The sequence below is a fragment of the Schistocerca nitens genome, chromosome 1, assembly GCF_023898315.1.
Source record: "Schistocerca nitens isolate TAMUIC-IGC-003100 chromosome 1, iqSchNite1.1, whole genome shotgun sequence".
Lineage (NCBI taxonomy): Eukaryota > Metazoa > Arthropoda > Insecta > Orthoptera > Acrididae > Schistocerca > Schistocerca nitens.
In genome coordinates, this window is record NC_064614.1 from 1,098,970,931 (window position 1) to 1,098,984,655 (window position 13,725).

General features: G+C 42.5%; 1 protein-coding gene across 1 annotated transcript in view; it reads left to right on the plus strand.

The window, feature by feature from the left end:
- Positions 1–8,538: 8,538 nt before the first annotated feature.
- Positions 8,539–13,725, plus strand: part of LOC126198746 (maltase 2-like) — a 41,648-nt gene continuing 36,461 nt past the window's right edge. Inside the window, exon 1 of the mRNA XM_049935299.1 lies at positions 8,539–8,766. Within this exon, the coding sequence (XP_049791256.1) occupies positions 8,610–8,766 (157 nt within the window). The 5' untranslated portion in view covers positions 8,539–8,609. The remainder of the gene's footprint in view (positions 8,767–13,725) is intronic.

Genomic DNA, 13,725 nt, shown 5'->3' on the forward strand with positions numbered 1-13,725 from the left:
TCCGAGGTGTAAGCCTACCACAAGCTTGGAGAGGCCTTGACAGCCGTGCAGTCTAGTCCCACGCAAAGAAAGAGTGTTTAATCACGTAATAATGTTTACAATAATGGATTAATTCAACATACTTACCTGTGATTCCAGTTATAGTACTCACGTGGGTGTTGCGTAGCTAATTCACAATTCGATAAACTTAATTGGCGATTTCATACTCTAACGTAAATTTTCCATAGCCATCTGGACCAACCGACATGTTGCGTAGGTACGGGAGCATCGGATGACGGGGGCCGATCATTTTTAATATCAGCCGAGCAGTTAAACTAAGAAAGACACAAGATGGCAGAAATCAGAAGATTCGGAACCGTTGCGTTCAAATTTGAGCCGCAGATAAGAAGTCGCAGAAGAGAAGACGTGTTTCTCAAGTGGGTGTTTCTCCTGGCCCCACGGAAGGTGAGTTACCCGGGGGGGGGTTGGAAGTCCTAGGTCCTAGTGAATTAGTGTACATATTCCTGTGTGTACTATCTATTAACTACCTATGTATAAAATGTGACTGTCTTCTTGATGTATCTTAAAGCAAATTATAAATAAAACCTAATTTAAAAATCGTACTAAAGTATTTACTTGTCCTAGTAACTGTTCTTAAGGATTCTAGAGTTTACCTCTTAATTTGTTAAAGGTGTTACAATGTTTGGACTTGATCTATGAACCGCGCGGCCGCTACGGTCGCAGGTTCGAATCCTGCCTCGGGCATGGATTTGTGTGATGTCCTTAGGTTAGTTAGGTTTAAGTAGCTCTAAGTTCTAGGGGACTCCCATAGTGCTCAGAGCCATTTGAACTTGATCTATCTTGCTGAAAATATTTCTGCATCGAAATAATGTAATGGAGGGCCATTTATTGAAATAAAAAGCAGATTTGAAAGTGTCGGTACGGGAATCACAAAAAAATGGTTCAAATGGCTCTGAGCACTATGGGACTCAACATCTTAGGTCATAAGTCCCCTAGAACTTAGAACCACTTAAACCTAACTAACCTAAGGACATCACACACACCCATGCCCGAGGCAGGATTCGAACCTGCGACCGTAGCAGTCCCGCGGTTCCGGACTGCAGCGCCAGAACCGCACGGCCACCGCGGCCGGCACGGGAATCACAGGTAAGTATATTTTATTAATCCATGATTGTAAACATTATTATGCAATTAAACACTCTTTCTCTGCGTGAGACTGAACTGCACGGCTGCTTTAGATTCATGACACTAAATCTGCGTTCACATTCGGGTATTAATTTCGACTGCTTCACAAGTTCTTTATTTTCATAAGTTCTTTATTTTCGTTATAGATTCGAAAACCTTTAACTAATGACACATACGTGCTTTCACTAATTTTAAAATTCACCGTTTCACATAAGCGAGGAATTGAAATGTTCCATAAAAACACACGTTCAGTATTCGCCTGAAGATCATACGTCTGGATTTAATATGGCTGTATCCGAAAATAAATCGAAGTCTTCAAAGCGATTCTTTATATTCTCTACCAAAGGCTGAAGAAGGTTTTACAGAAATGTTTGAAACTTCTTATATTTATAGCAAGATGGTTCTTTAATTGCGACTAATTTGAACACGCGCTTTTTCTTCAACTCTTGTGATATCATCCTAATTTTCCACAGAGCTTATTTTAATCATCGCCAACACTTGATTTAAGAATCATGAAAGAACGTTAATAAGTGGAAGAGACTTGGAGAAACGGTATCAGATTTTAAATTGTAACTCATTTCCACGGGAAGACGTAGACTATCACCACAATTTATTGCTTTTGAACAGTAGATTAAAACTGAAGAAATTGCAAAAGTATTGGAAATTAAAGAGATGGGATCTGGATAAGTTGAAAGAATCAGAGGTTGTTGGTAATTTCAGAGAAGCATTAGGCAACGATTGCCTAGGACAGGGGAAAGGAATGCAGTAGAAGACGAATGGCAAGCTTGTACACATGAAATAATGTAGGCAGCATAGAGTCACAGAGATAAAAAGACATGGCCTATCCTTGGATATCACAGGACATATTGAATTTAATTGATGATTTAGAAGCGTATTGTATATCACTTCTGCCTATAGACTAGTAAAGAAATATGGTGGCATGTACTGCTGCGAGTTTGTTGGACTGTAACTCACTCAAATGTACTGAAGATGGCTATTTATAGCTGAAATCTGGAAGTACAAGAATAATAGAAAACCAATGGGATTGTGACTGATGACTGTGTTCCCATCCTTCCTTATAATAGTCTTCGGTCGATGTGGACAACAGGTCCTTATGAAAACTGGTTAAAATGTTTGAGGTTTGCCGATGACATTGTAATTCTGTTAGAGATGGCAAAGGTCTTGAACGGTCGCTTGAACGGAATGCAGAATGTTTTGAAAGGAGACCAAGGGTAATGGTTTGTACTCCAGCTAAGAAAGACGGTACCGTAGGAATTCGATTAGGAAATGGTACACAGAAAGTACCAGAAGTACCAGAAGAATGTCACCATTTGAACAGTAAAACAACTGAAGCAACTGATAGTGGGCAAGGAAGAGAAGACATAAATCCAGACTGGTAATAGCAAGAAAGGCGTTTCCGCAAAAGCGAACTTGATAACATCGAATATAAATTTAAGTGTTAGGAATCTTTTGCTGAATTCCAGAATGAGATTTTCACACTGCAGCGGAGTGTGCGCTGATATGAAACTTCCTGGCAGATTAAAACTGTGTGCCCGACCGAGACTCGAACTCGGGACCTTTGCCTTTCGCGGGCAAGTGCTCTACCATCTGAGCTACCGAAGCACGACTCACGCCCTGTACTCACAGCTTTACTTCTGCCAGTATCTCGTCTCCTACCTCCCAAACTTTACAGAAGCTCTCCTGCGAATCATGCAGAACTAGCACTAGCACTCGCAGGAGAGCTTCTGTAAAGTTTGGGAGGTAGGAGACGAGATACTGGCAGAAGTAAAGCTGTGAGTACAGGGCGTGAGTCGTGCTTCGGTAGCTCAGATGGTAGAGCACTTGCCCGCGAAAGGCAAAGGTCCCGAGTTCGAGTCTCGGTCGGGAACACTATTTTGCTGAATTATTTGTCTGGATTGTAAACTTGTACGTAAGAGAAACATAGACTATAAAAGGTTCAGACAAAAAGAGAATAGAGCTGGGTAAGAATGATTGAAATTAGATGGATAGACTGGATATCTGATGAAAATATACTGGACCATGATGGCGGAAAAGTTAATGCCTCAACTTGGCTAAAAGAAGAGTTGATAGTCCTGCGGAATGAAGAAATAATTAATTCAGTTATAGAATGAAGTGTGCGAGGGAATGGGGGGGTGAGGGGGGGGGGCAATGATAAAGTTGTAGAAGAGACCAAGACTTAAGTGAGGAACTTAGGAATAAGCATATCTCGCCTAGGAACTAGGAACATTGAGAAAAATAGTAGACTGATTACAGCGCGCCTGAAGACATTTATGCCATCTTATTCCTTCGCCCCATACTCGAACGATACTGCACTTCATAGTGGTTTTCAGAATACAGATGTAGATGTAGTTTTATGTCTGCCTGAATGGCAAAGACACGTGACATTGGATTAAATTGTTTGTCAGAACCCAGACTTTAAGAGATTACGTGAAAAGCGCTATTACTTCACACAGTGGATTATGAAGCTATAGATACCTGGATCTCCGGTCGCTTAGCGTTTAAACAAGCGAGCTCTCGATTACGTTCTCTCTTTCAAGGCAGATCGATTTATTATTCCGATTACACTCCATGTGTTATGTGTGATTACATACAGGCGTGCAGCAAATATGATATACATACTAGTTTTGATAGAAATGCTCATTGATCTACAAACGTGCAAACATGTGGGACACTAATTGTTATGAAAAAAGTACGTAAGTTCGTACAAAATCCGTTGAACACGAAATTCACACGATAATTGTTTTATCTGCTGATACTTTTTACTGATACCTGGAAGTAGCATCACGAGTCATAGCGGGAAAGAAACCTTCTTTACGAGAATTTGACAGGTTTGACACATTATGGTGTGTCTTACTTTTGCAGAGCAGCGCGACCGCACTTTTTGCTCTCACAGGCTGTAACAACTAGGGTCATTCAATACCATTCGAAGAAATTTGAAGGTGATCCGAAGCAGTAAAGGGCGCTTATCCTTTATCATTACTCCTATATCGTGTCCTCCTGCGTTATTCTGTTGCCCGTTGTATTAGAGATAGAACATCGTGGTTTGTTGTAAAAAACGTTTGGTAGCCACCGAAGTATTTCGTCTTACGCCAGGACTTCAGTGTGTGCCCCGTCAGCAGCTGTTGGTCTTTTGGTTTGCCTTGTTGGCCCTTGATAAAGGGGCCCCGTGTTCAATTCCCGGCCGGTTCGAGGATTTTATCCGCTCGGGACTGGGTGTGTTTGTGTTCCTCATCATCATGTCCTCTTGATCGACATTAAGTTGCCGAAGGGCGTCACATAAAGAGACTTGCGCTGTAACGAAATGTTACATTGAAGGCGCAGTTCAAGTGTTAAAAGGAAAACACGAAATATTGTGCTTTAGACGTAACTGGCTTGGTTAATTATTCTGCGACCACTTATTTTAAATGTCTCAAGCAGGTCAATCTTCTTTGCAATGCCGAATCAAAGGTCTTCCTAATATAAATAAGCAGGTTGTATTAATTACTACAATTAGTAGTTGTCTCAGTGAGATCTCATGAAACAAATACATCAACAATTCCGAAGGACAATCTATTCAAAAAACATGTATAGCACTAGTGTGAGAAAAATGAAGAGATACAATGCAGTCTATCTGCTTTTTGGTAATTATTATTATCCTAATTAACTTGAACAATTATGAGCGCCTCTACAGATAGAGGCTAGGATGAGAACAGGTAACGAACGAAGTGACACGAGAGGATTGCCAGACAGAAGAAGAAAATATTTAACAGAAGTACAGGGGTTGGAACTTTAATAGGGCTGGTTCAAATGGCTCTGAGCACTATGGGACTTAACATCTATGGTCATCAGTCCCCTAGAACTTAGAGCTACTTAAACCTAACTAACCTAAGACAACATACAACACCCGGCCATCACGAGGCAGAGAAAATCCCTGATCCCGCCGGGAATCGAACCCGGGACTTTAATAGGGGCAACTATTTATTTACAGCTCGTACAAAATAGATACGTGTTTCAAAGTTTTACTGACCTTCAAAGTAGTCACCAGCATTGTGTATAACCCATTGCCAGAGTTGTGGAAGTCGTAGGATACTCTTAGCAGTGCCAATTGTGTTGACACTTCTAGCGGCGCGGTATATTGACCGACGGATTTGTAGCAGTTCTGAAACGAATGCCGTGAAGTGTTTCCCTCAGTTTAGAAACCGAGTTGAACTTGCGAGGGCTTAAGGCAGGGCAGTGCAGTAGGTGGCATAGCACTTAGCAGCCCCATCAGTCAAAAAAATCAGTAACAGCTTGAGCATTATCCTGCATAATGGTGGTCAGGTTCTGCAGAAAGCGTCATCACTTCTGTCTCTAAGCTGCATAGAGACATGGAAGATCAAGGTTTAATGTCCGTGGAACCGTGCAACCGCTACGGTCGCAGTTTCGGGTCCTGCCTCGGGCATGGATGTGTTAGTCCCATAGTGCTCAGAGCCATTTGAACCATTTTTAAATGTCTGGTTGAAGGCAGCCCTCTTTCGGATTATCTAAAATTATGGCCATGTGAAATACTAATAGCAAACAACAACTTCACTGCCAGCATCTACCATACATCCTGCTTTGTGGCGAATGTGGGAACAGAGGATAGAACTATAGCTGTCCTTTCACGTATAAATGATATTTTACTTCACAGCAGTAGAAACCTTAATTTCTTTTACAATGGTTTTCTGTAATCAGGGAGTTATCAGCAAAACTTACGATAACCGAGCGAGATGGCGCAGCGTTTAGCACACTGGACTCGCATTCGGGAGGACGATGGTTCAAACCCGCGTCCTTCCATCCTGATTTAGGTTTTCCGTGATTTCTTAAGTCCACAAGAGGAATCGTTGCAGGGTGTTCTTCAATGTGTTCTAATCCCTCTGAGTCCAGAATCATAAGGAGATTTCTACTACGAGGATGGAATTAAAAGTAATGCCTTCACCTTCTTTAATTGAGTTTGGATGGGAATATTTTAATAATGCAGACACAGAAATAATCTTTAGAATGTGATCTGTAATTACCAATATTCACTTTTCCACATAATCACCATCCAGTTGGATACATTTCTGACAACAATGAACAAGTTTTCCGTCGCCGCCACGGAAGAGGTCGACACTCTGTTTCCGCAACCGAAGTCTCACAATTCTCTCAACGTCTTCATCAGAAGCATAATGATGTCCCCGCAGGACGTCTTTCATTATGGGGAATAGATGGAAGCCAGACGGTGCTAAATCTGGACTGTATGGAGGATGGCGTACGGTGGTGAGATTCAGTCTCTGAAGTGAAGTGTGTGGTTTGGCATTTTCATGCTGCAAGAAAAAATTTAACTTTTTCTTTCGACCCTTGTTAGCTGTCGTTTCAGAGTTCGCAGCGTTGTGATGTAACGCTCTGAATTTATTGTTGTTCCACGATCAAAGAATTGGTGGCTCTGAGCACTATGCGACTTAACTTCTGTGGTCATCAGTCGCCTAGAACTTAGAACTAATTAAACCTAACGACATCACACACATCCATGCCCGAGGCAGGATTCGAACCTGCGACCGTAGCGCTCGCTCGGCTCCAGACTGTAGCGCCTAGAACCGCACGGCCAATCAGAGAATTCAACATGGAAAACACCATCTGGGTCCCACAACACTGTGACCAAGATTTTTCCAGCTGAGGGCTGCGTCTTGAATTTATTTTTCTGGGGCGAGTCTTTGTGTCGATATTCCATAGACTGACGTTCCGTCTTCTTTCACAATTGAATGGAGAAAGGTGTCACCTTCATTCTCGTAACGCGAGACGAGTTCCTGGCAAATTTCAAGTCTGTGCGCTTTCATTTCAGGAGTCAGCATCCGGGGTACCCATCGTGCACAGATCTTCCGATAGCCAAGAACAGCAATAACGTGACCCACACGTTCTTGTGAGATGCCGAGTGTGCTTGCAGTTTGTCTCTAAGTGATACGACGATCGTCCTAATTCAATCTGTAAAACGTTTGCTTGTGAAACTCGGTGGTCGCTGTCACAAGACGTCCAACTCTTTGTTTGTCAAGGAGATGACACCATGGTGAAAGGAATGTGGTATTATCGACGCACTCATGACACTGTGTATCGCAAAATATTGAATCCCTAACGATTTCCAAAACCGAATGTCCCTTGCGTCTAGTTCCAATTGCCATTCTGTGTTCAAAATCTGTTAATTTCAGTCGTGCAGTCACAGTCACGTCGAACACCTTTTCACACGTATCACCTGAGTACAAACAACAGCTCCGCAATGCATTGCTCTTTCATACCTCTTGTACACTTACTAACGTCATCTGTTTATGTACCGGGTCATCAAAAAGTCAGTATAAATTTGAAAACTTAATAAACCACTGAATAATGTAGATAGAGAGGTAAAAATTGACGCATATGCTTGGAATGACATGGGGTTTTATTAGAACCAAAAAAACACCCCATATTTGCTAGACGCGTGAAAGATCTCTTGCGCGAGTCGTTTGATGATGATCGTGTGCTCAGCCGCCACTTTCGTCATGCTTGGCCTCCCAGGTCCCCAGACCTCAGTCCGTGCGATTATTGGCTTTGGGGTTACCTGAAGTCGCAAGTGTATCGTGATCGACCGACATCTCTAGGGATGCTGAAAGACAACATCCGACGCCAATGCCTCACCACAGTATTCCTCGACTACAGCTATACTTGAGGAATGGTGGTGAACATATTGAGCATTTCCTGTAAAGAACATCATGTTTGCTTTGTCTTACTTTGTTATGCTAATTAATGCTATTCTGATCAGATGAAGCGCCACCTGTCGGACATTTTTTGAACTTTTGTCTTTTTTTGGTTCTAATACAGCCCCATGTCATTCCAAGCAAGTGTGTCAATTTGTACCTCTCTATCTACATTATTCCGTGATTTATTCAGTTTTCAAACTTATACTGACTTTTTGATCACCCAGTACATATCGGTATCCAATGACTTTTGTCACCTCAGTGCATCCTATTCACGATAAAACGCATTTGTGTTTCTTATAGGTTCAGCTGTGGTAAAAGACGGTAAAAATTTCGAAATGATTGTGGGGAACCGTGTACTTATCGCATCCTCACCGACTGCTTATTGGCAGCTGCCTCTCTCATGAAGGGGGTCTGTGCTGATAGGTCGGTCAAGAGAATGGTCCGCATTTTCCCTTCGCAACTGTTGCGCAGCCGTGAACTGTATTGACGCTTGAAGATGTTACGAGGCGCTTGATAACGATAAGCCTGCGGTCTGAGATGGCGAGATATCGCGTGGCACGTCCGTAATCCGTGACCTGGCCCACGGTTACTAGACACCTCCCTGACGTGGCGGCCGCAAACTGCGGATTATAAATACCGCGGGCGGTGGCATCGTGCCAGAGGCGTGCAGATCCCAGGCAGAGCGTCGCCGGCAGGGACATGGGCAAGGCGCGGACTATCCTTCTTTTGGCAGCAGTGGCAGCCATGGCGGGTGCTGCGACGGCGCAGTTGGCGTGGTGGCAGTCCGGCGTCGTCTACCAGATCTACCCGAAGTCCTTCAAGGACAGCGACGGCGACGGAGTCGGCGATATCAACGGTGAGGCAAAGCGCCGATCTCTTACACTGCGAAGCAATAGCCAAGCCAGAGAGAGAGAGGGACAGAGAGAGAGGGACAGAGAGAGAGAAAGAGAGATTGAGAGAGAGAGAGAGAGAGCGAAAGGAGGGACGACGATATGAGAGAAGACAGGATGAGAGTCAGAGCGTAGAAGGTGAGAGTGAGGATAAGGATGTGTGAGGGACGAAGAACTGAGTGGCAAAGAGAAAGAAATTTATGCGAAAGGGGGGATGATGAGAGATGAAGTAAGCTGGTAAAGGATTATCCAGAATCAGAAACAGAGGCACGAATTTGGGAATTTTAGGGAATGCAGGTTCAGAGAGCAGAGAGTTAGATGACGAAAAGGTAAAGAGGCGGCAGGAATGCTAAATACTGGAGGGAAGCCAGGGGTGAGAACGAGAGAGAGGGAGAGAGATCGGGAGAGAGAGCAGGAGAGAGAGAGAGAGAGAGAGAGAGAGAGAGAGAGAGAAAGGAGGGACGACGATATGAGAGAAGACAGGATGAGAGTCAGAGTGTAGAAGGTGAGAGTGAGGATAAGGATGTGTGAGGGACGAATTGAGTGGCAAAGAGAAAGAAATTTATGCGAAAGGGGGTATGAGAGATGAAGTAAGCTGGTAAAGGATTATCCAGAATCAGAAACAGAGGCACGAATTTGGGAATTTTAGGGAATGAAGGTTCAGAGGACAGAGAGTTAGATGAGGAAAAGGTAAAGAGGCGGCAGGAAGGCTAAATACTCAAGGGAAGCCAGGGGTGATAACGAGAGAGAGGGAGAGAGAGAGCGGAAGAGAGAGCGGGAGAGAGAGGGAGAGAGAGGGAGAGAGAAGGAGAGAGAGAGAGAAAGAAGGGACGACGATATGAGAGAAGACAGGATGAGAGAGACGGAGCATAGAAGGTGAGAGTGAGAATAAGGATGTGTGAGGGACGAAGACAGAATTGAGTGGCAAAGAGAAAGAAATTTATGCGAAAGGGGGGATGATGAGAGATGAAGTAAGCTGGTAAAGGATGATCCAGAATCAGAAACAGAGGCACGAATTTGGGAATTTTAGGGAATGAAGGTTCAGAGAGCAGAGAGTTAGATGAGGAAAAGGTAAAGAGGCGGCAGGAAGGCTAAATACTGGAGGGAAGCCAGGGGTGAGAACGAGAGAGAGAGCGGAAGAGAGAGTGGGAGAGGGAGAGAGAGAGAGAGAGAGAGAGAGAGGGAGAGAGAGAGAGAGAGAGAGAGAGAGAGAGAGAGTGGGAGAGAGATGCTTAGAAATCCTTAGAACAATTATTTGAATATCTTTGTTTAAGAAATGGGAATGGGGAGGTGGAGATATGAATCAACTGCAGTCGTTTAAAAAAACTTAGTTTACCATGGTATACAGAGAGCGATGAAGAGGTTATACAGGTAGACACAATAAAGAAATGTACCCACTCTATCAACCAAGTCACAACGTCGGCCTACACAACAGTTTGACAACTTTTTAAGTGTCATATTCAGGCGGAGAAAAGGTGTTCAAAAAACTAATTGAAACGTTTTGTAAAGACGACGCAGTAATTCGATTAATAAACCAATAGTGGGGATCACCGAGAAAACACAGAGCGTCGCAGGCATGTATTTCTCTTTCCCCTTAAGGGGGGTAGGACGTCAAACGGGCCGACTTGGAGCAGGAGAGTCACCACAGGACATTTTAATTTCTACTGTCTATACTTTTAAAATAAATTCATAAAACTTGGGGACTCACACTCATCGCAGTGGTAGTTCAAAAACGTAGCAAAATACCTTTTTTTTACATGTGAAATTTCATCATTTTTTCACTTATTACTGGCTGCATTTGTTGCTGTAGGTACACTTTCTTCCTAAGTAAGAGAGATTCTTCTATGAATTTTTCATAGCATACAGACAGTAGTTACAGGTGTATGAAACTCTAGAATTTTCCAAATCTACTAAAAAACTGTGGAAAAATTGAGATAATTAACTATAAAACATGAATTTTTTCTAAACATGAAGTTTAAAATATAACAGTTCATTCATTTTTTCATAAATTAAATAACTTCTAGAGTTTCATACACCTGTAACTATTGTTTGTACGCTGTGCAAAAGCCATCGAAGAATCTCTCTTACTTAGGAAGAAAAGTGTACCTATAGCAACAAATGCAGCCAGTTGTAAGTGAAAAAATGATGAAATTTCACATGTAAAAAAAAAGTGTTTTGTTACGTTTTTGAGCTTCCACTGCTATGAGTATGAATCCTGAGTCCTTCCTGGTCATGCTGTTAAAGTTGTATAAGTATAGACAGTGCAAATTAAAATGTCCTGTGGTGCCTCTCCTGCTCCAAGTCGGCCAGTTTCACGTCCTACCCCCCTTAAGACAAGATATGTTCAAATGTGTGTGAAATCGTATGGGACTTAAATGCTAAGCTCATCAGTCCCTAAGCTTACACACTACTTAACCTAAAGTATCCTAAGGACAAACACACACACCCATGCCCGAGGGAGGACTCGAACCTCCGCCGGGACCAACCGCACAGTCCATGACTGCAGCGCCTTAAAACGCTCGGCTAATCCCACGCGGAAAAGACAAGATATTTCGCACACATGCTGCATTCCGTTCAGTAACACATACACACTTACACAACATATACATACCTCACACATACGCAACATTTTAATTTTTGGGTGGGACAGCGTTCTCATCGAAGAATGTTGTCCCAGAAATAAATATTGCTTCTACCGCAGGTTACGACCAAGATTTTCGGAAGGTTGCCCTTGGTTATAAGGCGTACGTCGGATCTGGTAAGTCCGTCCCATTTATTCCCAATTGGGATCCGCTTGTCTGATAACTGACTGAACAAAACTGCGAGTCTTTAATGGGAGTTATCTCCAACAGCACGCTCCACTTCTAGGAGTTCGGAATGAACAGAGTTAAAAAAATAAACGAATTAAAATTGATGGTGTCATTAAGTACCGAGAAGCTAATTTACCAAGAAGTCTGCGAGGCAGGAAAAATGGACACATCGCACATCAAAGAAGCCTTGATTGTGTCTCGGAGAGGAATAATAATATCTGAACAAATATTTCATACTTGTGATACTCTTATCGGAATTGCACCCAGATCTTCAACTCGACATATTATTTCGACGACTCTGTCATCCTCAGGTGAGATGCACTCAGCAGTAGCAGTCAGTTGGACTGTCGAAATATAATGCCAACTTGACTTGAACACGTGGTTGCAAATCCGGGAAGAATATCACAAGTTTTTTCTCGGGTAAATTCTACAAAACCACAGATATATCATACTTTTATTAGTAATAAAAGGTTCGATATTTTCCCGCTTAGGTGATGCGTTCCTCACACTACATTTTTAGAAAGGTGTCTCCCATCTTCAAGGTGTACATATGTGATATATTTAGTCACCACTGACGATATCAACAATGATTTCGTGGAAATATAATAAATGTTTCACATAAACGGAGCTGAAGGTACCTTAATAAATTTGTAGTAGGAGGAATAAATCCACTCACTGGCAAAAGTCGAACAATTTATTAGTTCTTCACCAAATTGCTACGTTCGTGAACATTCCATCTTACGGAATTAACAAGTATATCACGTTTTTAGTGATGCGGAACCCAGGATCCAAAATACCGGGTGATCGAAGGGTCAGTATAAATTTGAAAACTGAATAAATCACGGAATAATGCAGATAGAGAGGTACAAATTGACACACATACTTGGAACGACATGGGGTTTTATTAGAACCAAAGACATACAAAAGTTCAAAAAATGTCCGACAGATGGCGCTTCATCTGATCAGAATACAAAACTTCAAAAATGTCCGACGGGTGGCGCTTCATCTGATCAGAATATCAATAATTAGCATAACAAAGTAAGACAAAGCAAAGATGATGTTCTTTACAGGAAATGCTCAATATGTTCCCCATCATTCCTCAGCAATAGATGTAGTCGAGGAATGATGTTGTGAACAGCACTGTAAAGCATGTCCGGAATTATGGTGAGGCATTGTCGTCGGATGTTGTCTTTCAGCATCCCTAGAGATGTCGGTCGATCACGATACACTTGCGACTTCAGGTAACCCCAAAGCCAATAATCGCACGGACTGAGGTCTTGGGACGTGGGAGGCCAAGCATGACGAAAGTGGTGGCTGAGCACACGATCTTCACCAAACGACGCGCGCAAGAGATATTTCACGCGTCTAGCAATATGGGGTGGAGCGCCATCCTGCATAAACATCGTACGTTTCAGCAGGTGTTTATCAGCCAGGCTGGGGATGAAGCGATTCTATAATACATCGGCGTACCTCTTACCCGTCACGGTAGCAGTTACAAAACCAGAATCACGCATTTCATCGAATTTTGTTAACTTTTTTTTTGTTCTAATAAAACCCCATATCATTCCAAGCATGTGTGTCAATTTTACCTCTCTATCTACATTATTCAGTGGTTTATTAAGTTTTCAAATTTATACTGACTTTTTGATCACCCAGTATACTGTACTGTATTTGATGAAACAGTACAGAGAAATATAGTTCTTCCCATTCACGTAAAGCTTTAGACGTCAGTCGTACCTATTCATATGTTCTACAAATGCCGATTATAGCAGTTGGGAACAATTATCTCGTATTTAACACTGGGACCAATTATTTTGTTAGAGCTCGCTTCAAGGAAGTGTGGCTAGTAAGTTTACTGTCTGTCATTTATGTATAGATGATGGTGATGATGAAGATTAGGAGTTTAAAGGAACTAATCGTATTGGTTATCAGTCCCTCGTTCCAGTGGAAATTCAGGTAAAATGATGTGAACCGAGAGAAGTAGAAGGGGGAGCTCCAGGTTCTTGGACCTTGTAGTCATGGTTGAAAAATTTTTTGCGACACTAGGTTAAGTCAGACGATTAACAGTGAGATAAAACTCAGCCAGCTAGAAATTATAACCGGTCAAGGAAAGCT